Raw genomic sequence first — 25,767 nt, forward strand, 5'->3', positions numbered from 1 at the left:
AGCGTTTTAACCGCACGCTGTTATCTATGCTGTCACTGTTGGTGGAGGATAATCAGTTAAACTGGGACACTTTGTTACCTTATGTGATGCTGGCATACAGGAGTAGTGTTCATGCTAGCACGACATTTACCCCCTACAAACTTTTGTTTGGGCGGGAAATTGTACTGCCTATCGACATCATGCTAAACTTGGACTCTCAGGAACAGTTTTCCTCGGTTAGTGATTATGTGTCCAGGCTTTCTGACACATTATCTACAGTTGTGGCAGCAGTCAGAAGACACCAGGCCAGGGCCTCAGAGGGACAGAAAAACTCCTATGATTTCAGGGCCAACTTTCAGTATTATTCAGAAGGGGAGCTGGTCTGGGTGCAGAATAAGGCTAGGAAGCGAGGACTGTGCCCCAAATTACAGAGAAAGTATAAGGGCCCTTTTCGGGTGATCGAAAGGGTGACGAATGTACTCTATAGGCTAGTGCTGGTGGAGGGAGGTCCTGAGTGCGTGGTGCATTTCAACAGACTTAAGCCCTATGTTTCTCCGTTGACAGAGACGAGCGCTCCAGAGTCCCGGAGGGCTGGCCAATCCGACTTTCAGCCGGCTGTACCTTTGAGACGACGGCGCCCAGAAGTCCAACCTTGGTGCTAGTTGGGTCCCTTATCACCATCCCAGTTAGAACGTCCTCACTGGAGTGAGGGGGTCACTAGGAGGACAGGAAGCCCTGAATCCCGCCTCAAAGGATGTTGGGAGCACACAGAAGGGGTCATCAGGGGTCCCATTGGCATCTGGATTAGACTCCCCCTCCGGTGTGACTGTGTCCTGTCTAGGGCTGCAGGAACAACAATTTCCAGGAGGCGTGTCTTCAGGTGAAGGGGGACGCCCAGCACGCCAGCGGAGACCGCCTGTTTGGTCCAGTGATTATCAGATGTCACCGTAGGGACTCAGGGATGAGTCCTTTTTGCCAAGAGGGGGAAAGTGTGGTGACATTAGGAAAGACCCGGTGGGTGACATCAGGAGCAGGACTCCTTAATTACTGATGTGGTGCAGCTGTGAGGGATGGTGTGGGGAGAGACAGTTTGGTAAGTGAGGGAGATGTGGTGTGGAGGGAGAGGAGCAACATGTAACCCATGTTAAAATATGACATGAATAAGAATAAATAGTTTAAAAACTGCATAAATAAGTTTGAAAGTTAAGTGATTCATTTAATGTAAGTTAATTCATCAGTTAATTAAAAATGTTAATACAGCAATAAGTTAAAGCAGCACTAAAGAAGTTTTCCTCTTCGGTCCCCCTACTGGTTGGAAGTGTAATTGTCCATTACTTCCGTCGTAAATAAGTTAGCCTACTGCATCCTACTGTCGCAGGCACGTTATTTGTTTATGCAGAACCGGCTTTGGAAACAATCAACGATATCGAAGGATGTCCAGTGACAAGGTAGAGTATGTTGCATGATTTTACGAAAGTATGATGTATTGCAACATTAGAATGAAGTAAAACAAAATAATGACATTGCTTGCTATTTTTATTTCTGTGTGAAACTGTAAATTTGAAACGGCAGATTAGCAATAGCCAGATAGGTTTACATAAGGATGAAAAATAAAGAAACGTATTGCCTAACAGTTTAGCATGTAATAGCCATTTGCATTGTCTGTGAAAATCTTGTGAATGTTGTTGAAAAAAGTTTCAGAGACCGTTGTGAACTAAGAATCAACAACTTTGGGAACGATCAAACATTTGGGGTTATTTTGGCAGTTATTGTCTTAGCTTGCAGTGATAGTTACAGCGATATTTAGCTTAGCGATAGTTACATACAATAGCGAACACCTTAGCTAACATGAGCCATAGCGATAGTTACATATTAGCACAATAGCTAACGCCTTAGCTAAGATGAGCCGATAAAATAATTGACAATGTATTGAACACCGATGCACACTGTTTGAAAAAAATATTACCGGTATTACCTACAAGTCCAGCAGCAGCAAAGCCAAGTCGCCATCGAGTATGAGCCGGTCCGATATTCACTCTCGTTTTAGCTCTTTCTTTATCATGCTCTCGTTTTCTTTTCTTCGCCTCATCGGACAGTACACTCCTCCTTTTCTTTGCAGGCTCTGTCATGAAGCTGGTATCTTCCACACACCTGCTGAGTGTTCTCTCACTGATCTGATTCACTCTCTCACTGATTTGAGCCTCAACCTACCGGATTTTGTAGCCGCGTTGCCGTAAAGCAGGTCAAATTTGTAGTCTTTTTAGAACTACAAAAACGCTACCCGACGAAGCAAAGTTACATAGTGCGGTTACAGCCAATAGAGGGCCGCAAAGCGAATACAGAATTGGCTTTCACCCAGTTTTGAGGTGATAAATCACTGAAACTATTTTTGAAACATTATTTTAAGGTACTAAAAACTCTTTAGTGTTGCTTTAATGTTTAAGATTAAAAAGTATGCTGACAGAAAATTCATGTCGCTGCCCCTTTAAGGGACAGGTGGCGCGAGACGCAGCACCTCAGTGACGCTGCAGCAGAGACCTGAGGGAGAGAGCAGAGGAGAAATCAGAGAGAATGAGCGGTGGTTACTAAGCAGAGAAAGGACTGAAAAAGTTGATATTGCAGTTGAAAAACATAACTTACCTGGTCGGGAACTGACGGGGACTTTATGAGAACTCAGCCACACCGGTTTGGTGAGTTTTGTGTTGTTTTCTCGCATGTTGTACCTTATTTTTTTTTTCTGGCGGAGAGCTAACGCTAAAAACGTAGCTGTTTACAAGTAAATTCTTCGTCATAAACTGTTTACCAGTTAATATTTTGGGTTTATGAAGACTGTGGAGCCGTGACTTAAAAGAGGCAGCAGCAGCAGCAGCGCTTTGAGCTGGTGAGTGGCATATCTCTCTCAATATTATGTAAAACTCTTGTAGTAAACCATCATTACTATCTAAGTATTGTGAGGTAAGACACTGGGGGATTTGCAAAAATGCTTGTTTGAACTCAGCTAACGTTGTAGTGAGTGTTTTAGCTAACTTTAGCTAATGTTAATAGGCCTAATAAACCTAATTAGTCGACATAACGTTACTGTTTTTTTATACCGCCCCTCTCAAAAACAAAGGCAGCATAAACAATTTCGAATACTAGAATACAAGCTGAATCAGCTCAGCAGGCTCATGGCGGCTCTTTGCTAACTCAGCTAAGTCTTTGGCTACAATTACTGAGTGGTGGGTGAACTTGATCAGCCCACTGGGGCGGGTTAAAACTAAATCACTATCCCTAGCGCACATGTAACGTCCCGTAAAATACGGAATCGTCCCTTATTTGGCAATTAAATGTTGTATTGAACCAATACGCTAAAAGCAAGACTATTTACCATTTATTATTTAGAGACAGACACAACCCGCGCCTTTTAAAAAGACTGATACGGTATGGGACATTATGTTATGATTGATTACCTATCTGGTTGTGCGTTTACCAGAAGATGTCAGTGGACATAGCTTATTTCATTAGACTGTTGTGGTTTGATTGGTTGTTTAGGACAGTGGTGTCAAACTCAGTCAGAGGAGCTAACCACGGGGCTAAGTTAGCATGCTAATGCTAATACCATGTTAAAACATGCTGCTGTTATTTGGCTAACGGTCACTTTCAGTGTGTCTGTATGTTAGCATGTATGCTAACAGACTGGTGTTTAGCTGCAGTGGTGTTGTCATTTATAGTAGTTTCCTGTTAGCCGTGTGTGCTACCTGGAGCAGTAGGCTAACAGGTTTAGCCCGTTGTCTGCTAACTGGTCTGCTAACTGGTTACAAAGACGTAGTAACGCTGCTAACTGGTTACAAAGACGTAGTAACGCTGCTAACTGGTTACAAAGACGTAGTAACGCTGCTAACTGGTCTGCTAACTGGTTACAAAGACGTAGTAACGCTGCTAACTGGTTACAAAGACGTAGTAACGCTGCTAACTGGATACAAAGACGTAGTAACGCTGCTAACTGGTCTGCTAACTGGTTACAAAGACGTAGTAACGCTGCTTACTGGATACAAAGACGTAGTAACGCTGCTAACTGGTCTGCTAACTGGTTACAAAGACGTAGTAACGCTGCTAACTGGATACAAAGACGTAGTAACGCTGCTAACTGGTCTGCTAACTGGTTACAAAGACGTAGTAACGCTGCTAACTGGATACAAAGACGTAGTAACGCTGCTAACTGGTCTGCTAACTGGTTACAAAGACGTAGTAACGCTGCTAACTGGATACAACGACGTAGTAACGCTGCTAACTGGTCTGCTAACTGGTTACAAAGACGTAGTAACGCTGCTAACTGGTTACAAAGACGTAGTAACGCTGCTAACTGGTTACAAAGACGTAGTAACGCTGCTAACTGGTCTGCTAACTGGTTACAAAGACGTAGTAACGCTGCTAACTGGTTACAAAGACGTAGTAACGCTGCTAACTGGTTACAAAGACGTAGTAACGCTGCTAACTGGATACAAAGACGTAGTAACGCTGCTAACTGGTCTGCTAACTGGTTACAAAGACGTAGTAACGCTGCTAACTGGTTACAAAGACGTAGTAACGCTGCTAACTGGTTACAAAGACGTAGTAACGCTGCTAACTGGTTACAAAGACGTAGTAACGCTGCTAACTGGTCTGCTAACTGGTTACAAAGACGTAGTAACGCTGCTAACTGGTTACAAAGACGTAGTAACGCTGCTAACTGGTTACAAAGACGTAGTAACGCTGCTAACTGGATACAAAGACGTAGTAACGCTGCTAACTGGTCTGCTAACTGGTTACAAAGACGTAGTAACGCTGCTAACTGGATACAAAGACGTAGTAACGCTGCTAACTGGTCTGCTAACTGGTTACAAAGACGTAGTGACGCTGCTAACTGGTCCAGAGCTACTACGTCTTTGTGTCAGAGTCTCCGTTAACATATTTTAGTATTTAGTTCTCTAATACTTGTGTCTTGAGCTTTTATTGGTCAACCGTATGAACTTCAGAGAGCCGCGCTGCTGTACCGATACCTGAGCGGTTGCCAAGGCAACAATGAGACTCTGACGAGTTTGTCAATAAAGTTGGTAGGAGGAGCTAACTGACGTACCTGTCTGACGCACGTAAAACACCTGCGGGTCAGTTCTGATAGATATAAATATTATCTACCCTGATACAGTTATGGGCCTTGAGTTTGACATGTGTGGTTTATGAATGATCATTTATTTAATATACAGTAGAATTAGACAATATAAATATTATATATGGTCATTTAAAAAAACAAATCGTACTAATAGATTAACAGTTAATAAATAAATAAACTTGTTTATATTTTAAAAGGTCATTGGTACAGATTTCATTAAAGATTTAATTCACTGCACTTCATAAGAGAATGTGTTTATTGTTAATGAAGCATTTCATGCTTTAAGTATGACTAACTGCTTTCTTGATCATCCCTTTACTGAAAACACCAGCACTAAATAAAACACATACCACTGCTGCAGGCACAGGATTGAGTTCAGCCTGTTGGCACGGCCCTCCAAGATATTTACTGTTTCTCATGTGGCCCCTTGGGAAAATAATTGCCCCCCCCGGTATAGACAGTCAGTGTCATTCAGTTCTAACAGCCTGGCTAATGTAATTGTTTTACTGGAGGCTACTTAAGGGTTCAGGTTAATGATTACTATATGATTATGGTCCAGAACAACATCAGATGTAGTTTGTTTCATCAAGGTATGAAACTTGTGTTGCTGGCTGGTTCCCCACGCCGCGCATGAAGTGGTCTGGTCTGTCAATGAGTCCCAGGCCACTTTTCTCCCCCAGTCCGCCCCTGACACTGAGTCTGAGTCTGAAAGTGATCTGAAAGGTTTGGTTGTTCTTTCTTCTATTCACTGGTGTTTTCTCTCAGTTTCTGTCTTTACACAGTTTTCTTAAACACTGTCAGGATTTCATGGGGTGGTGTGTTGATCGGTGCGTTGTACCGAGACAGACAGCTTTTTGTTGGACGTCATGGCCGACAATCAGGACACAGGTTTTAGAAATCTCTCCCGTCGGCATGGCATTAAAATACTGGTCAGTGTGAAGACAGTGAGACTCAGGCAGAGGGTGAGACTCAGATAGAGGGTGAAACTCAGATAGAGGGTGAGACTCAGGCAGAGGGTGAGACTCAGACAGAGGGTGAGGGGGAGACTCAGGCAGAGGGTGAGACTCAGATAGAGGGTGAGACTCAGGTAGAGGGTGAGGGTGAGACTCAGGCAGAGGGTGAGACTCAGGCAGAGGGTGAGACTCAGGCAGAGGGTGAGACTCAGGCGGAGGGTGAGACTCAGGCAGAGGGTGAGGGTGAGACTCAGGCAGAGGGTGAGACTCAGGTAGAGGGTGAGACTCAGGCAGAGGGTGAGACTCAGGCAGAGGGTGAGACTCAGGCAGAGGGTGAGGGTGAGACTCAGGTAGAGGGTGAGACTCAGGCAGAGGGTGAGACTCAGCTAGAGGGTGAGACTCAGGTAGAGGGTGAAACTCAGGCAGAGGGTGAGACTCAGGCGGAGGGTGAGACTCAGGCAGAGGGTGAGGGTGAGACTCAGGCAGAGGGTGAGACTCAGGCGGAGGGTGAGACTCAGGTAGAGGGTGAGACTCAGGTAGAGGGTGAGACTCAGGTAGAGGGTGAGGGGGAGACTCAGGTAGAGGGTGAGACTCAGGTAGAGGGTGAGGGTGAGACTCAGGTAGAGGGTGAGACTCAGATAGAGGGTGAGGGGGAGACTCAGGTAGAGGGTGAGACTCAGGTAGAGGGTGAGGGTGAGACTCAGGTAGAGGGTGAGACTCAGGCAGAGGGTGAAACTCAGGCGGAGGGTGAGACTCAGGTAGAGGGTGAGACTCAGATAGAGGGTGAGACTCAGGTAGAGGGTGAGACTCAGATAGAGAGTGAGGGTGAGACTCAGATAGAGAGTGAGGGTGAGACTCAGATAGAGGGTGAAACTCAGATAGAGGGTGAGACTCAGGCAGAGGGTGAGACTCAGATAGAGGGTGAGACTCAGGTAGAGGGTGAGGGTGAGACTCAGGTAGAGGGTGAGACTCAGGTAGAGGGTGAGACTCAGGTAGAGGGTGAGACTCAGATAGAGGGTGAAACTCAGATAGAGGGTGAGACTCAGGCAGAGGGTGAGACTCAGGTAGAGGGTGAGACTCAGGCGGAGGGTGAGACTCAGGCAGAGGGTGAGACTCAGGCAGAGGGTGAGACTCAGGCAGAGGGTGAGGGTGAGACTCAGGCAGAGGGTGAGACTCAGGCAGAGGGTGAGACTCAGGCAGAGGGTGAGACTCAGCTAGAGGGTGAAACTCAGGCAGAGGGTGAGACTCAGGCGGAGGGTGAGACTCAGGCAGAGGGTGAGACTCAGGCGGAGGGTGAGACTCAGGTAGAGGGTGAGACTCAGGCAGAGGGTGAGACTCAGGCAGAGGGTGAGGGTGAGACTCAGGTAGAGGGTGAGACTCAGGTAGAGGGTGAGACTCAGGCAGAGGCTGAGACTCAGCTAGAGGGTGAGACTCAGGTAGAGGGTGAAACTCAGGCAGAGGGTGAGACTCAGGCGGAGGGTGAGACTCAGGCAGAGGGTGAGGGTGAGACTCAGGCAGAGGGTGAGACTCAGGCAGAGGGTGAGACTCAGGTAGAGGGTGAGACTCAGGTAGAGGGTGAGACTCAGGTAGAGGGTGAGGGGGAGACTCAGGTAGAGGGTGAGACTCAGGTAGAGGGTGAGGGTGAGACTCAGGTAGAGGGTGAGACTCAGATAGAGGGTGAGGGGGAGACTCAGGTAGAGGGTGAGACTCAGGTAGAGGGTGAGGGTGAGACTCAGGTAGAGGGTGAGACTCAGGCAGAGGGTGAAACTCAGGCGGAGGGTGAGACTCAGGTAGAGGGTGAGACTCAGATAGAGGGTGAGACTCAGGTAGAGGGTGAGACTCAGGTAGAGGGTGAGGGTGAGACTCAGGTAGAGGGTGAGACTCAGGTAGAGGGTGAGGGTGAGACTCAGGTAGAGGGTGAGACTCAGGTAGAGGGTGAGACTCAGATAGAGGGTGAGGGTGAGACTCAGGTAGAGGGTGAGACTCAGGCAGATGGTGAAACTCAGGCGGAGGGTGAGACTCAGGCAGAGGGTGAGACTCAGGCAGAGGGTGAGGGGGAGACTCAGGCAGAGGGTGAGACTCAGGCAGAGGGTGAGGGGGAGACTCAGGTAGAGGGTGAGACACAGGTAGAGGGTGAGGGTGAGACTCAGGTAGAGGGTGAGACTCAGATAGAGGGTGAGGGGGAGACTCAGGTAGAGGGTGAGACTCAGGTAGAGGGTGAGGGTGAGACTCAGGTAGAGGGTGAGACTCAGGCAGAGGGTGAAACTCAGGCGGAGGGTGAGACTCAGGTAGAGGGTGAGACTCAGATAGAGGGTGAGACTCAGGTAGAGGGTGAGACTCAGGTAGAGGGTGAGGGGGAGACTCAGGTAGAGGGTGAGACTCAGGTAGAGGGTGAGGGTGAGACTCAGGTAGAGGGTGAGACTCAGGTAGAGGGTGAGACTCAGATAGAGGGTGAGGGTGAGACTCAGGTAGAGGGTGAGACTCAGGCAGAGGGTGAGACTCAGGCAGAGGGTGAGACTCAGGCGGAGGGTGAGACTCAGGCAGAGGGTGAGACTCAGATAGAGGGTGAGACTCAGGTAGAGGGTGAGGGTGAGACTCAGGCAGAGGGTGAGACTCAGGCAGAGGGTGAGACTCAGGCAGAGGGTGAGGGTGAGACTCAGGTAGAGGGTGAGACTCAGGCGGAGGGTGAGACTCAGGTAGAGGGTGAGACTCAGATAGAGGGTGAGACTCAGGTAGAGGGTGAGACTCAGGTAGAGGGTGAGGGTGAGACTCAGGCAGAGGGTGAGGGTGAGACTCAGGCAGAGGGTGAGGGTGAGACTCAGGTAGAGGGTGAGACTCAGATAGAGGATGAGGGTGAGACTCAGGCAGAGGGTGAGACTCAGGCAGAGGGTGAGGGTGAGACTCAGGTAGAGGGTGAGACTCAGGCGGAGGGTGAGACTCAGGTAGAGGGTGAGACTCAGATAGAGGGTGAGACTCAGGTAGAGGGTGAGACTCAGGTAGAGGGTGAGGGTGAGACTCAGGTAGAGGGTGAGGGTGAGACTCAGGCAGAGGGTGAGGGTGAGACTCAGGCAGAGGGTGAGGGTGAGACTCAGGTAGAGGGTGAGACTCAGATAGAGGATGAGGGTGAGACTCAGGCAGAGGGTGAGGGTGAGACTCAGGCAGAGGGTGAGGGTGAGACTCAGGCAGAGGGTGAGGGGGAGACTCAGGTAGAGGGTGAGACTCAGATAGAGGATGAGGGTGAGACTCAGGCAGAGGGTGAGGGTGAGACTCAGGTAGAGGGTGAGACTCAGATAGAGGGTGAGACTCAGATAGAGAGTGAGGGTGAGACTCAGGTAGAGGGTGAGACTCAGGCAGAGGGTGAGGGTGAGACTCAGGTAGAGGGTGAGACTCAGGTAGAGGGTGAGACTCAGATAGAGGGGGAGACTCAGATAGAGGGTGAGACTCAGATAGAGGATGAGGGTGAGACTCAGGCAGAGGGTGAGAGTCAGGCAGAGGGTGAGGGTGAAACTCAGATAGAGGGTGAGACTCAGGCAGAGGGTGAGACTCAGATAGAGGGTGAGACTCAGGTAGAGGGTGAGACTCAGGTAGAGGGTGAAACTCAGGTAGAGGGTGAGACTCAGGTAGAGGGTGAGACTCAGATAGAGGGTGAAACTCAGATAGAGGGTGAGACTCAGGCAGAGGGTGAGACTCAGATAGAGGGTGAGACTCAGGTAGAGGGTGAGGGTGAGACTCAGGCAGAGGGTGAGACTCAGGTAGAGGGTGAGACTCAGGCAGAGGGTGAGACTCAGGTAGAGGGTGAGACTCAGATAGAGGGTGAGACTCAGGTAGAGGGTGAGACTCAGGTAGAGGGTGAGACTCAGATAGAGGGTGAAACTCAGATAGAGGGTGAGACTCAGGCAGAGGGTGAGACTCAGGTAGAGGGTGAGACTCAGGCAGAGGGTGAGACTCAGGCGGAGGGTGAGACTCAGGCAGAGGGTGAGACTCAGGCAGAGGGTGAGACTCAGGCAGAGGGTGAGGGTGAGACTCAGGTAGAGGGTGAGACTCAGGCAGAGGGTGAGACTCAGGCAGAGGGTGAGACTCAGCTAGAGGGTGAAACTCAGGCAGAGGGTGAGACTCAGGCGGAGGGTGAGACTCAGGCAGAGGGTGAGACTCAGGCGGAGGGTGAGACTCAGGTAGAGGGTGAGACTCAGGTAGAGGGTGAGACTCAGGCAGAGGGTGAGGGTGAGACTCAGGTAGAGGGTGAGACTCAGGTAGAGGGTGAGACTCAGGCAGAGGCTGAGACTCAGGCAGAGGGTGAGGGTGAGACTCAGGTAGAGGGTGAAACTCAGGCAGAGGGTGAGACTCAGGCGGAGGGTGAGACTCAGGCAGAGGGTGAGGGTGAGACTCAGGCAGAGGGTGAGACTCAGGCAGAGGGTGAGACTCAGGCAGAGGGTGAGACTCAGGTAGAGGGTGAGGGGGAGACTCAGGTAAAGGGTGAGACTCAGGTAGAGGGTGAGGGTGAGACTCAGGTAGAGGGTGAGACTCAGATAGAGGGTGAGGGGGAGACTCAGGTAGAGGGTGAGACTCAGGTAGAGGGTGAGGGTGAGACTCAGGCAGAGGGTGAAACTCAGGCGGAGGGTGAGACTCAGGTAGAGGGTGAGACTCAGATAGAGGGTGAGACTCAGGTAGAGGGTGAGACTCAGGTAGAGGGTGAGGGGGAGACTCAGGTAGAGGGTGAGACTCAGGTAGAGGGTGAGGGTGAGACTCAGGTAGAGGGTGAGACTCAGGTAGAGGGTGAGACTCAGATAGAGGGTGAGGGTGAGACTCAGGTAGAGGGTGAGACTCAGGCAGATGGTGAAACTCAGGCGGAGGGTGAGACTCAGGCAGAGGGTGAGACTCAGGCAGAGGGTGAGACTCAGATAGAGGGTGAGACTCAGGTAGAGGGTGAGGGTGAGACTCAGGCAGAGGGTGAGACTCAGGCAGAGGGTGAGACTCAGGCAGAGGGTGAGGGTGAGACTCAGGTAGAGGGTGAGACTCAGGCAGAGGGTGAGACTCAGGCAGAGGGTGAGGGTGAGACTCAGGCAGAGGGTGAGGGTGAGACTCAGGTAGAGGGTGAGACTCAGATAGAGGGTGAGACTCAGGTAGAGGGTGAGACTCAGGTAGAGGGTGAGGGTGAGACTCAGGTAGAGGGTGAGACTCAGGTAGAGGGTGAGGGTGAGACTCAGGTAGAGGGTGAGACTCAGGTAGAGGGTGAGACTCAGATAGAGGGTGAGGGTGAGACTCAGGTAGAGGGTGAGACTCAGGCAGATGGTGAAACTCAGGCGGAGGGTGAGACTCAGGCAGAGGGTGAGACTCAGATAGAGGGTGAGACTCAGGTAGAGGGTGAGACTCAGGTAGAGGGTGAGACTCAGGCAGAGGGTGAGGGTGAGACTCAGGCACAGGGTGAGGGTGAGACTCAGGTAGAGGGTGAGACTCAGATAGAGGGTGAGACTCAGGTAGAGGGTGAGACTCAGATAGAGGGTGAGACTCAGATAGAGGGTGAGGGGGAGACTCGGGCAGAGGGTGAGGGTGAGACTCAGATAGAGGGTGAGACTCAGATAGAGGGTGAGACTCAGGTAGAGGGTGAGACTCAGATAGAGGGTGAGACTCAGGCAGAGGGTGAGACTCAGGCAGAGGGTGAGGGGGAGACTCAGGCAGAGGGTGAGACTCAGGTAGAGGGTGAGGGGGAGACTCAGGTAGAGGGTGAGGGTGAGACTCAGGTAGAGGGTGAGACTCAGGTAGAGGGTGAGGGGGAGACTCAGGCAGAGGGTGAGACTCAGGTAGAGGGTGAGACTCAGGTAGAGGGTGAGACTCAGGTAGAGGGTGAGGGGGAGACTCAGGCAGAGGGTGAGACTCAGGTAGAGGGTGAGGGGGAGACTCAGGTAGAGGGTGAGGGTGAGACTCAGGTAGAGGGTGAGACTCAGGTAGAGGGTGAGGGGGAGACTCAGGCAGAGGGTGAGACTCAGGTAGAGGGTGAGACTCAGGTAGAGGGTGAGGGTGAGACTCAGGTAGAGGGTGAGGGTGAGACTCAGGTAGAGGGTGAGACTCAGGTAGAGGGGGAGACTCAGGTAGAGGGTGAGACTCAGGTAGAGGGTGAGACTCAGGTAGAGGGTGAGGGGGAGACTCAGGCAGAGGGTGAGACTCAGGTAGAGGGTGAGACTCAGGTAGAGGGTGAGGGTGAGACTCAGGTAGAGGGTGAGACTCAGGTAGAGGGTGAGGGTGAGACTCAGGCAGAGGGTGAGACTCAGGTAGAGGGGGAGACTCAGGTAGAGGGGGAGACTCAGGTAGAGGGTGAGACTCAGGTAGAGGGTGAGGGGGAGACTCAGGCAGAGGGTGAGACTCAGGTAGAGGGTGAGACTCAGGTAGAGGGTGAGGGTGAGACTCAGGTAGAGGGTGAGACTCAGGTAGAGGGTGAGGGTGAGACTCAGGCAGAGGGTGAGACTCAGGCAGAGGGGGAGACTCAGGTAGAGGGTGAGACTCAGGTAGAGGGTGAGGGTGAGACTCATGCAGAGGGTGAGACTCAGGCAGAGGGGGAGACTCAGGCAGAGGGTGAGACTCAGGTAGAGGGTGAGGCTCAGGCAGAGGGTGAGACTCAGGCAGAGGGTGAGGCTCAGGCAGAGGGTGAGGGGGAGACTCAGGCAGAGGGTGAGACTCGGGCAGAGGGTGAGACTCAGATAGAGGGGGAGACTCAGGTAGAGGGTGAGGGGGAGACTCAGGTAGAGGGTGAGACTCAGGTAGAGGGTGAGGGTGAGACTCAGGTAGAGGGTGAGGGTGAGACTCAGGTAGAGGGTGAGACTCAGGTAGAGGGTGAGGGGGAGACTCAGGCAGAGGGTGAGACTCAGGTAGAGGGTGAGACTCAGGTAGAGGGTGAGGGTGAGACTCAGGTAGAGGGTGAGACTCAGGTAGAGGGTGAGGGTGAGACTCATGCAGAGGGTGAGACTCAGGCAGAGGGGGAGACTCAGGCAGAGGGTGAGACTCAGGTAGAGGGTGAGGCTCAGGCAGAGGGTGAGACTCAGGCAGAGGGTGAGGCTCAGGCAGAGGGTGAGGGGGAGACTCAGGCAGAGGGTGAGACTCGGGCAGAGGGTGAGACTCAGATAGAGGGGGAGACTCAGGTAGAGGGTGAGGGGGAGACTCAGGTAGAGGGTGAGACTCAGGTAGAGGGTGAGACTCAGGCAGAGGGGGAGACTCAGGCAGAGGGTGAGACTCAGGCAGAGGGGGAGACTCAGGTAGAGGGTGAGACTCAGGTAGAGGGTGAGGGTGAGACTCAGGTAGAGGGTGAGACTCAGGTAGAGGGTGAGGGGGAGACTCAGGCAGAGGGTGAGACTCAGGTAGAGGGTGAGGGGGAGACTCAGGTAGAGGGTGAGGGTGAGACTCAGGTAGAGGGTGAGACTCAGGTAGAGGGTGAGACTCAGATAGAGGGGGAGACTCAGGTAGAGGGTGAGGGGGAGACTCAGGCAGAGGGTGAGACTCAGGTAGAGGGTGAGACTCAGGCAGAGGGGGAGACTCAGGCAGAGGGTGAGACTCAGGCAGAGGGGGAGACTCAGGTAGAGGGTGAGACTCAGGCAGAGGGTGAGGGGGAGACTCAGGTAGAGGGTGAGGGGGAGACTCAGGCAGAGGGTGAGGGGGAGACTCAGGTAGAGGGGGAGACTCAGGTAGAGGGTGAGACTCAGGCAGAGGGTGAGACTCAGGCAGAGGGGGAGACTCAGGTAGAGGGTGAGACTCAGGCAGAGGGTGAGGGGGAGACTCAGGCAGAGGGGGAGACTCAGGTAGAGGGTGAGACTCAGGCAGAGGGTGAGGGGGAGACTCAGGCAAAGGGTGAGACTCATGCAGAGGGTGAGACTCAGGTAGAGGGTGAGACTCAGATAGAGGGTGAGACTCAGAGGGTGAGGGTGAGACTCAGGCAGAGGGTGAGACTCAGGCAGAGGGTGAGACTCAGATAGAGGGTGAGACTCAGGTAGAGGGTGAGACTCAGGTAGAGGGTGAGGGTGAGACTCAGGTAGAGGGTGAGACTCAGGTAGAGGGTGAGGGTGAGACTCAGGTAGAGGGTGAGACTCAGGTAGAGGGTGAGACTCAGATAGAGGGTGAGGGTGAGACTCAGGTAGAGGGTGAGACTCAGGCAGATGGTGAAACTCAGGCGGAGGGTGAGACTCAGGCAGAGGGTGAGACTCAGATAGAGGGTGAGACTCAGGTAGAGGGTGAGACTCAGGTAGAGGGTGAGACTCAGGCAGAGGGTGAGGGTGAGACTCAGGCACAGGGTGAGGGTGAGACTCAGGTAGAGGGTGAGACTCAGATAGAGGGTGAGACTCAGGTAGAGGGTGAGACTCAGATAGAGGGTGAGACTCAGATAGAGGGTGAGGGGGAGACTCGGGCAGAGGGTGAGGGTGAGACTCAGATAGAGGGTGAGACTCAGATAGAGGGTGAGACTCAGGTAGAGGGTGAGACTCAGATAGAGGGTGAGACTCAGGCAGAGGGTGAGACTCAGGCAGAGGGTGAGGGGGAGACTCAGGCAGAGGGTGAGACTCAGGTAGAGGGTGAGGGGGAGACTCAGGTAGAGGGTGAGGGTGAGACTCAGGTAGAGGGTGAGACTCAGGTAGAGGGTGAGGGGGAGACTCAGGCAGAGGGTGAGACTCAGGTAGAGGGTGAGACTCAGGTAGAGGGTGAGACTCAGGTAGAGGGTGAGGGGGAGACTCAGGCAGAGGGTGAGACTCAGGTAGAGGGTGAGGGGGAGACTCAGGTAGAGGGTGAGGGTGAGACTCAGGTAGAGGGTGAGACTCAGGTAGAGGGTGAGGGGGAGACTCAGGCAGAGGGTGAGACTCAGGTAGAGGGTGAGACTCAGGTAGAGGGTGAGGGTGAGACTCAGGTAGAGGGTGAGGGTGAGACTCAGGTAGAGGGTGAGACTCAGGTAGAGGGGGAGACTCAGGTAGAGGGTGAGACTCAGGTAGAGGGTGAGACTCAGGTAGAGGGTGAGGGGGAGACTCAGGCAGAGGGTGAGACTCAGGTAGAGGGTGAGACTCAGGTAGAGGGTGAGGGTGAGACTCAGGTAGAGGGTGAGACTCAGGTAGAGGGTGAGGGTGAGACTCAGGCAGAGGGTGAGACTCAGGTAGAGGGGGAGACTCAGGTAGAGGGGGAGACTCAGGTAGAGGGTGAGACTCAGGTAGAGGGTGAGGGGGAGACTCAGGCAGAGGGTGAGACTCAGGTAGAGGGTGAGACTCAGGTAGAGGGTGAGGGTGAGACTCAGGTAGAGGGTGAGACTCAGGTAGAGGGTGAGGGTGAGACTCAGGCAGAGGGTGAGACTCAGGCAGAGGGGGAGACTCAGGTAGAGGGTGAGACTCAGGTAGAGGGTGAGGGTGAGACTCATGCAGAGGGTGAGACTCAGGCAGAGGGGGAGACTCAGGCAGAGGGTGAGACTCAGGTAGAGGGTGAGGCTCAGGCAGAGGGTGAGACTCAGGCAGAGGGTGAGGCTCAGGCAGAGGGTGAGGGGGAGACTCAGGCAGAGGGTGAGACTCGGGCAGAGGGTGAGACTCAGATAGAGGGGGAGACTCAGGTAGAGGGTGAGGGGGAGACTCAGGTAGAGGGTGAGACTCAGGTAGAGGGTGAGGGTGAGACTCAGGTAGAGGGTGAGGGTGAGACTCAGGTAGAGGGTGAGACTCAGGTAGAGGGTGAGGGGGAGACTCAGGCAGAGGGTGAGACTCAGGTAGAGGGTGAGACTCAGGTAGAGGGTGAGGGTGAGACTCAGGTAGAGGGTGAGACTCAGGTAGAGGGTGAGGGTGAGACTCATGCAGAGGGTGAGACTCAGGCAGAGGGGGAGACTCAGGCAGAGGGTGAGACTCAGGTAGAGGGTGAGGCTCAGGCAGAGGGTGAGACTCAGGCAGAGGGTGAGGCTCAGGCAGAGGGTGAGGGGGAGACTCAGGCAGAGGGTGAGACTCGGGCAGAGGGTGAGACTCAGATAGAGGGGGAGACTCAGGTAGAGGGTGAGGGGGAGACTCAGGTAGAGGGTGAGACTCAGGTAGAGGGTGAGACTCAGGCAGAGGGGGAGACTCAGGCAGAGGGTGAGACTCAGGCAGAGGGGGAGACTCAGGTAGAGGGTGAGACTCAGGTAGAGGGTGAGGGTGAGACTCAGGTAGAGGGTGAGACTCAGGTAGAGGGTGAGGGGGAGACTCAGGCAGAGGGTGAGACTCAGGTAGAGGGTGAGGGGGAGACTCAGGTAGAGGGTGAGGGTGAGACTCAGGTAGAGGGTGAGACTCAGGTAGAGGGTGAGACTCAGATAGAGGGGGAGACTCAGGTAGAGGGTGAGGGGGAGACTCAGGCAGAGGGTGAGACTCAGGTAGAGGGTGAGACTCAGGCAGAGGGGGAGACTCAGGCAGAGGGTGAGACTCAGGCAGAGGGGGAGACTCAGGTAGAGGGTGAGACTCAGGCAGAGGGTGAGGGGGAGACTCAGGTAGAGGGTGAGGGGGAGACTCAGGCAGAGGGTGAGGGGGAGACTCAGGTAGAGGGGGAGACTCAGGTAGAGGGTGAGACTCAGGCAGAGGGTGAGACTCAGGCAGAGGGGGAGACTCAGGTAGAGGGTGAGACTCAGGCAGAGGGTGAGGGGGAGACTCAGGCAGAGGGGGAGACTCAGGTAGAGGGTGAGACTCAGGCAGAGGGTGAGGGGGAGACTCAGGCAAAGGGTGAGACTCATGCAGAGGGTGAGACTCAGGTAGAGGGTGAGACTCAGATAGAGGGTGAGACTCAGAGGGTGAGGGTGAGACTCAGGCAGAGGGTGAGACTCAGGCAGAGGGTGAGGGTCAGACTCAGGCAGAGGGTGAGGGTGAGACTCAGGCAAAGGGTGAGACTCAGGCAGAGGGTGAGGGGGAGACTCAGAGGGGCCCAGGAGCCTCCTGATGTTCAACAGGATGGGGAGAGAGCCTCCACCTCTGCTGCAGGGGTTGGTCAGCAGAGTCAGACCAGTGTTGAAGAGGAAGGAGAACAAGAAGGAATGAACATTGATGAGCTAATCACTGATGGAGAGAATAGTGAGAGAGACGATGAGTCTGTTTTTAAATAAAATCAAGAAGAGAGTTTAAAGAGACACGACCAAACCAAATGTCATTAAAGGTGCTAGGTGCTAGAACGTATTTCCTCTGACTCTGACAGTGAACAGGAGCTCTCTGACTCATCCTTACCTGATGGTCAGAAAACCAATGGCTATAGTCTGGAGCACATTCACAGTTTCCTGGAGATAACTAAAGGCTGGACATTCAATCTGTTCTAGTGGTGGGACTAATCCAAGGAGGACAGAGGGCTGCTAACAGGATGGCTTAGTGGACATTTAACACCTGATGAGACCGACTCTTTCCCCAGGTTGTGCTTTAGGTCCCAACTTACAGACTGTGAACATATGGGGTTTCTGCTGGAAGCTGGTAGGAAGGTATGGTTGTCACTGGACTCTGTGAGTGGGAAAGAAATCTACCAGGAGTGTGTCACGTCCTTAAACAAAGACCAGTTAAAAAGCAGAACAGACACACCTTGGAGGATCATTTAAAGGTTTCATCTCATGTTAAACCTGTGTGGAGCTGGCTTTACAAACCACCATGAACCAAGAACACTGGTGACCTACAATGGTGCATCTTCCATGGTACTGTGGCAGTGAATGCTTCTGTTGCTGTGATCAATCCTGCAGTTTCTGATGAGTGTCCTTTCTGTTTTGGAACAGAGACTATTTTTCATTGTTTTGTAAAATGTTCCAGATCAGTGTCCTTATTTAGAACACTTAGAACCTTATTAGTGCTGATCAGAGAGTCTTTACTGAACACATGTTTAGTTTGGTAGAAGAAGAAAGGTCAGCTGCTTCATTGTTTCTTTGGCCAGAAAAGTTGACAATTTATTGAAGTAGAAAAGTGAAGATGGACAGAGGACAGAGTTATGATTGTTTATTGCTCTTTAAGAGTTTAGTTAAAGCACGTGTGCAGGTAGAATTCAACTACTACGTGAAAATGAGGATTTAGAGTGAAGGTGAGGGATTTGGAGGGAAAATGTATTACTGTGATGAGATGGAAAACAAAATCATGTTTACAGAAGTGTTGCTTTGATTTAATTTTAACCAACTGTTAATTGGTGTAATCTATTTTTGAGATTGTTGACTAATTCCTCCTGAATAAAGTAGTGTTTTAAAACCTCAAAACCTCTTTCTTTTTCTGTCTTTTTTCTTTCTTTTTCTCTCTTTGTGTCTGTCTTTCCTTCTTTCTTTCTTTATTCCTTCCTGTGTTTGAAATGCTGGTGGAGCTGAGATTCATTGACACCACAGAGAGACAAATAGACTGAAGACATGTTAGGATCTGAACTCTTCTTCTCTTCACTGTCACATGTTAGATCCACAGATAGAAAAGCAGCAGACAGCAGCTCCACACTGACAGGAGACATTACTGTGAAGCAGCACATGGACAAACAACCAACCATCAAGACTCTGATCATCTGCAACACCTTTCTAGATCTCTGTCCTGTTCCTTCTGCTCTCATCTGCTTCTGTCCTTCAGCTTTCTCTACAATCATTCAATAAAGTCATGAAAACCTGCTGCTGCTGCTGCTGCTGCTGCTGCTGCTGCTGCTGCTGCTGCTGTCTCTACAGCTGATGATGGGATTTGTTGTCCTCTCAGTCTGTCAGGTGGAGGTGGAGGAGGGGGTGGAGTCTGTCCAGCTGCCCTTCAGAACCACAGAGCTGGATGAAGACGCTAAAGTGCTGTGGTGGGACAGAGACAACAGGAAGGTCCATGTGTATCAGAACGGCTCTGACCAGCTTGAAGACCAGAACCAGATTTACAGAAACAGAACGAAGATGAATGAAGACCTGCTGAAAACTGGAGACCTCAGTCTGACCCTGAAATACCCCACAAAGAGAGACAGTGGACGATACAGATGTGGAGTCTACAACAAGGAGGGAGATGTCCTGAGATGGAAAACAGTGGAGCTCAGAGTGAAAGGTTTGTTTTCTTTCTTTCTTTCTTTCTTTCTTTCTTTCTGTCTGTCTTTGTCTCTGTCTGTCTTTGTCTCTAACTGTCTTTGTCTCTAACTGTCTTGTGTCTCTAACTGTCTTGTGTCTCCTCTGCAGACAGAGTCCAGGTCCAGGATGTAACGTCTCCTCTGATGGCTGTAGAGTCAGTTTGATCAGGTTGTTGATCTTTGATTATTGATCAGTGAAGGATCTGATGATGATTTCAAAGAAGATAAAGCTGCTGGTGAAGCAGAGTTCATGTCAGCGACCTCCTCCTGCTTCAAGTCAAACCCTCAAAGTCAGTCAACACGTTTGGAAGAGGGAACTAATGACCTTCATTCAAATGTCCAGCAGAGGACAGTCCTGACTGAAACCTTCAACAAGACACAAGTTAACATGAGCTTTTGAACATTTCTGGGACTTCTGATGTGTTGATGAAACCAGGACAGAAGGAACTGATCAGCAAATATGTTTTAAAGAACGTCTGAAAAAGAGAAAAGGAAGAAAAAGCCACAGTAAATAAATGACTGAGGACAGATTGAAATGAGCCTTTCAACAGCAACATTTAAAAGACATGAAGTGTGCAACGAGCTGTGGTCACCAGCAGGAGGCAGAAGACTGCAGAGGAGAGAGTGGAGAGGTTCCTGTTGGAATTCCAGGGTTAACCAGGAAACCACACACATCCTTTACTCAGTGATAAATCACATGTTCACACTGAGCGTCTAGAAACTGAGGAATCTGTTGAAGTCACAGTAAAGGAGCAATCAGCTTCCTGGCTGCTCCCTCCCTCCGCCCACCTGTGTGTGTGTCATCAGACCTTTGGGAACTTTTTTCCAGATCAGAGAATAATCAGTGATGAAAATAACCTTCAAACAGTGTGAACAGTGTGGCTGGAGCTGAGCTCTTTCCTTCATCTGACAACTATCAGAACCCAACATGATGATCTAGAAGGAATAAAGAGCAAGTGATCAGCTGATTCAGCAGAGTTTTACTTTAGTTTTTAGTTGAGTTTATTTCTTCCAGGGACCATGTACAAAGTGCATTAATCACAGAGTAGATCCACTGGACCAGGTTTAACAAATGGTGGTGGAGCTAGAGCAGAGCGTTGTATTATTTACTGATTTATGTGATAGGGACAGTTCACATTAATGAACATCTACTCAGACAGTAATAGATGTAAATATGATGGATTCTAGCAACAATGCTCATTTTCATCCACAGTCCCTAGACAGGTAACACAAACACATGATAAGACATAGGACAGGACAATAGATCACAATGAGAACACACATGTTCAGGTCAGACTGGATATTTATTGAAACATTCAACTAAACTCATCATGTTTTCTCTCCACATATTTAATCAGAAACTTTTTACATTTTTAAACAAACTTTAGTTTCTTAAACTCTGAATGTGGAACAAGCAAAGCTTTATATTATAAACACATGAAAAATCTAATTTGAAATAAAAACTCATCAGTGTCTTTAGTTCTTATTGTTATTTAATGAAATAAATCAATCTCATGCCTCTCTCTGTCTGTAGTCTTTAGAGTTTATTTTCAGTGTAAACCCTTTTTCACAGGCCAACAACAAAACAATAAGAATATATTCATTCATTCATTCATTCATCTTCTGTAACCTCTTGTCCAGCTGTCATTGGTCTAGAGGGGGGGTCCACCCTGGACAGGTCTCCAGCCTATCTCAGCTGTCATTGGTCTAGAGGGGGGGTCCACCCTGGACAGGTCTCCAGTCTATCCCAGCTGTCATTGGTCTAGAGGAGGGGGGGGGTCCACCCTGGACAGGTCTCCAGTCTATCCCAGCTGTCATTGGTCTAGAGGGGGGGTCCACCCTGGACAGGTCTCCAGTCTATCTCAGGGCTAACACAGAGAGACACTCACACCTACGGCCAATTTAGAATCACCAATGAACCTAACCAGCATGTCTTTGGACGGTGGGAGGAAGCTGGAGAACCTGAAGAGAACCCACGCAGACACAGGGAGAACATGCAGACTACACACAGAAAGGAACCAGTGGGCCTGGATTAGAACCCAGAACCTTCTGGCAGTGAGGCATCAGTGCTAACCACCACACCACTGTGCCGCCCTACAAATTCAATTCTAATACTTATTCTAATGTAATCTGATGATCTTCTATTTCTACTAAAAGAATGGAATGAATATTATTGGATGGAATTGCTCCTAAAATGTTCAACAGTATTTTTCTAAAATGCTTGACTCAGCAAAAACCCAACAAACTATTGTCTGTTCATCAACTGTAAACAAATGTCATTTCATTGTGTTACGTGACAGGCAGGGTCAGGGGGCAGAATTGTTTGTGTCTGTGTGTTTTCCCTCCTCTTCTCCTCTTCCCCTCCTCCTCCTCACTCCTCTCAGGTAAACTCCCATCAATTAGCCTACACCTGTGGATCCCAGCTGGCCAATCATCCAGGTTCCAGTAGAACAGGAGCGTAGCTGCAGTCATGGTTCTCTGTTCTCTGCCTGTCTGCACTGTGCTATACTTGCTTTAGTAAACTTCCTAGTTTCAACCTGGAGCTTTGTGGAGTCAGTCAGTGTGACTAGGTAAGTTTTGGAGTACTCTATACATGTTCCAGTCACGTAGTACTTCCTTGTCTATGAACACTAGGTTTTAGGCTTGGTGCCACTGTAGCCCTGTAGAAATCATTTAGGTTACAGTGCAAAAGAAAAATCCATATAGCATGATTTAATGTTGAATTAAAAGTTCATGGTCTTTAAAAGAGGAAGTTCATAATATTCAAATGTTTAATAAATGAGACTATTTACAGCTGAAAGAATAAATCTATAAAAGTCTTTTAGTTCATCAAGTTTCTATCAAATATCTGTGATTCTGAAGAAAATGACAGACAGACGCTCTGGACCAGAGAGCTAAGACGGAGGCATGGTGGTGTGGGGAGCATTTCAGTTTAGTGGCAGGGCTCTCAAGTTTTGAAGACAGGCAAGAGTGACATCCACCAACCCCCCCCCCCCCGTCCGTCCGTCGTCGCACACACTCATTGTTTGTGTCAAACAAGTTGTGAATTTGTTGTAACATTACAACAGGAGTTGACTTACTCTGTGCTCAAAGTGATGCTTAGGCTGCGTTCAGACTGCAGACGAATCTGATTCAAATCTGATTCCTTCTCATATCCGATTTTTAGGGCTGACTGTTCACACTGCCTTTAGCAAGTGTCCAAATCGGACATTCTTCACCGATCTGATAGGTTGCTGTAGCAACGAGCGGAAGCGTCATTCGCGTAAGTCAGTGTTTTTCAACCTTTTTTGAGCCAAGGTACATTTTTTTCATTTAAACAATCACAAGGCACACTACCAACCGAAAATGTTAAAAAAAAAATGAAGCTCTGTAGCCTAAAGTAACAATATAAAGTCATTCTTGTCAAAGTGTCTTGAATATGAATCAAATAAACACAAAGAAAAAAGTCTTATACCGTATTTCCTCTAATACTTTATTTGACTCAAGCGCATCGCGGTCCAGGCCTTTATTGGAAGGAGACCAGAATTAGAGGCAGGCCTTAATTTCTATTTGAGCAAAACGAACTACGAGTAGAATTAATAAAAACAAGATTTTGTGTCTATTTGAACCTATAAAATACTAGGTTCATTTATTGAAAACGTACAGTTACCATAACATGGTATGCATACAGAACATTAACAACAAATGAGCGGCGCGACGCGGTCGGAGCGCACTGAGGACAGTGAGTCCGCTGCCGGTCGGCAGTCGCGCCGGGAGCGAGTGGGACCCGTCCCTCCCCGCACGGAGAGAGGGCGCAGTGAGCACTGATTCCACGACCCCAGGGAAGCGGTGAAGTGAGATGCGGGGGGTCGCTGTAAAGCTCGCGGCCGGAGCCGTCGAGCCACCTTCGCCCCGAGCACTTACAGGCCGCGCACCGCCACGGAGGAAATGCGCCCGGCGGGGGCCGGCCGACGCCGGGGAGAGGTCCCGCTGAGGGGATCCTCCCACACCGTGCCGCCGAAACCCTGACCCGCCGAGATGGTTCTAATAATAGCCCAGGCCGCTATTAGAGACCGGCCTTTATTTACCTCCTCTGACAGCGAGACTGTAATGGAATACAGGCCAATATTTTTAGATCAATTCGGTGAAACTGGATAATTTGCCACGGCACACCTGACGATCTCTCACTGCACACACTTTCTGCCGGTTCCATAGTGAGAGAGGCGCGACCAGAGAAATTTTGGGCGCTGCGGCATATTAAATATATTATAAATATTTTTTCTGCGTGAGAAATTCAATGTGTGGCGGGAGTGCGTGACAAAAGACCGAAATGAGTGACTGTCACGCTCAATGCGTGACACTTGAGAGCCCTGCTGCTGTGTGTCATAGCCCGCCTGTGTGACTGAACTGTGACCGCCTTTTTCACTGTCATTGACATCAGGAGACGACCATCGTTTGTCCTCTGTCCTCACTAACAAACACTGGATTCATGAGGAAGAACTGAAACCAGTTTATTCTGAGCTCAGCTGAGTGAAGTGGCCGTTGTAGTTTTCAGTCCCCACCGCTCACAAGCTTCATCAACAGGCCTGCAACGGTTAAAGTCTCATTAATAGAGTGTGTTTATAAATGAATGTGTGTGGGCCACAGGTTAATATTCAGTTAATGGTTAGTGTGAATTAAAGCACTGTGTTTCAAAGGTGAACTGAAGATCTTAACGGGATCAAATTTAGTTGTAAGAGTATCTTACTAATAGTTTTTTTTTTTTTTTTTTTTTTTCTTTGAGTTAAAGGAAAGGTGTGAAAACAAAAGGAACCTGTGAATTTTATTTTGAAAATCTCTTTATTTACATATTGCATTTTATTTTTTATTCAAGAATCAAAACCTTTTACATTTGATTTAATTCAGTAAATAAATACCTGAGGAGGATTATTGCATTTTAAAGTAGAGTTATGGTGGTCATTATTAAAGTAACCTACGTTATTAGAGTTACATACGTTATTAAAGTGACATATAAAATAGTTGTCTTTCTACAAGGAGCCCAGTCTCATCGTATGAACCACTCTAGCTTTATATTTAACTACATGGGACCTGGGTTACACATGTTAATACAGTCATCATTTATTCTGAATGAATAGAAAGAAGTACTTTGATTTAAAGCTATTTCATTCATTTAATCATCAACACATGAACATTGGGTCTAAATCTACATTGATCATGATTTGTCCATATTCTCTGCTCCTAGTGTCTCATTAGTCTGGAACACATTTACAATCTACAGTCAGTCTCCAGAACTGAAAGAACAAACTGATGAAGGCTGACAAACCACAATCATACAGTCTCTAGTGTCCTCTGGTCCTGTCCTCCAGAGACCAGTGTCCTCTTTTTGGTAGCTCCTCCCACTGACTGACTGCTGCATGTTGACCTTTAACCTCTCTGCTCTGTCTTGTTTCCTTCAGAAAAGAGAACCATCAGTGCTGATCCTGGACAGACTGTCTCTCTATCATGTAAAGCTCTGAACAATGAACCTGTAACAGTTGTAGAGTGGAACAGAACTGACCTGAAGGAAGATGAATATGTTCTTTTATATCGTGATAATCAGTCAGATCCAGAGAACCAGCACCCATCTTATAAGAACCGAGTGGATCTACAGGACAGACAGATGAAGGATGGAGACGTGTCTCTGATTCTGATGAATGTGAAGACAGAGGACAGTGGAACATACGAGTGTAGTGTCACCCAGAGAGAAACAACCCAGAAGAGGAGCACCATCAGACTGGAAGTAGTTCCAGCAGGTGAGTGAGTAGAGTTGAGTTTGTGTCTTTGTCTCTGATCAGAGTTGAAGCTGCTTCCTGGTTGTTGATGTGAGAGAGAAAGATCTCAGATCAGATGTTTGACTTTTAGAAAGATGTTGTTGATGAGACTTTCTAGAAAACAGCTGGTCTGAGTGATGTGATCAGAGTGCAGTAGATAATGTCTGACAGCAGTTTGTTCTTCACTCATCAGCTACCTCACACCTCACACCTGATTCTGTTGCTTCTCTGATCTTTAAAAACATAAAGAACATGAATCCTGATCCATAGCAGCCTCCTCCTGAACAATCAGCTGATCCTCAGCAGCTTTAAATGTCTCAGATCAGTTTCCAGCTGAACTCTGAGTGTCCTGCTGCTGTTTCTTGAGGACAGACAGGAGTTAACAATGCTGGACATCCAGCAGACATGAGCAACCCACTGTAGCAGCTGACCTCCAACACTCAGCAAACAGCAGGACTGTATCCACAGAGGAAGGACTCAGTGGAAGCTCAAGTCATAGAAACAATCAATCTTCACTAAGAAATCTTTCATTCCTTTTTAATAGTAATTCAGAATTCTTCAAACATCTCGTTTCAAAGTTCTTTCTGTTAAACAGAAACTCTACAAAGTCTTCAAAATGTTCTCAGTGGCAGACGAGAAGATCTACCAGTGACCCAAAGTGTCCTGAGAAGTCTTGGAGGTTTTATTCATTTCAATTCTTGTTTTATATATATTTTTTGTATTTTTTGTAAAAATCTAATGTGACATATGTGAAGTTCAGACAGACTGTAACTAGAGGAGCAGTCTTTCCTCCTCATCATCATCACAACAAAGACGGATGATGATTTCCTGTGTGTCTTAGTTGACATGCTGGATGTCTGTCTGTCAGCTTCTTTCTATTGATCTCTGTTGCTTGTGTTCTTTTAATGTCTTATTTTAATTAAAG

The 25,767-nt window shown here is 49.4% G+C and overlaps 1 protein-coding gene across 1 annotated transcript in view; it reads left to right on the top strand.

Annotated features, from left to right (window-relative positions):
* Positions 1–179: 179 nt before the first annotated feature.
* Positions 180–25,767, top strand: part of LOC311492874 (uncharacterized protein) — a gene marked incomplete at its 5' end in the record, with an annotated part of 44,212 nt that continues 18,624 nt past the window's right edge. The window contains 4 exons of the mRNA XM_084551300.1: positions 180–493; positions 544–664; positions 821–926; positions 24,489–24,828. Of these exons, the coding sequence (XP_084407426.1) occupies positions 180–493; positions 544–664; positions 821–926; positions 24,489–24,828 (881 nt within the window). The remainder of the gene's footprint in view (positions 494–543; positions 665–820; positions 927–24,488; positions 24,829–25,767) is intronic.

The sequence above is a fragment of the Chelon labrosus genome (genome assembly GCF_963514085.1).
Source record: "Chelon labrosus genome assembly, chromosome: 1".
Lineage (NCBI taxonomy): Eukaryota > Metazoa > Chordata > Actinopteri > Mugiliformes > Mugilidae > Chelon > Chelon labrosus.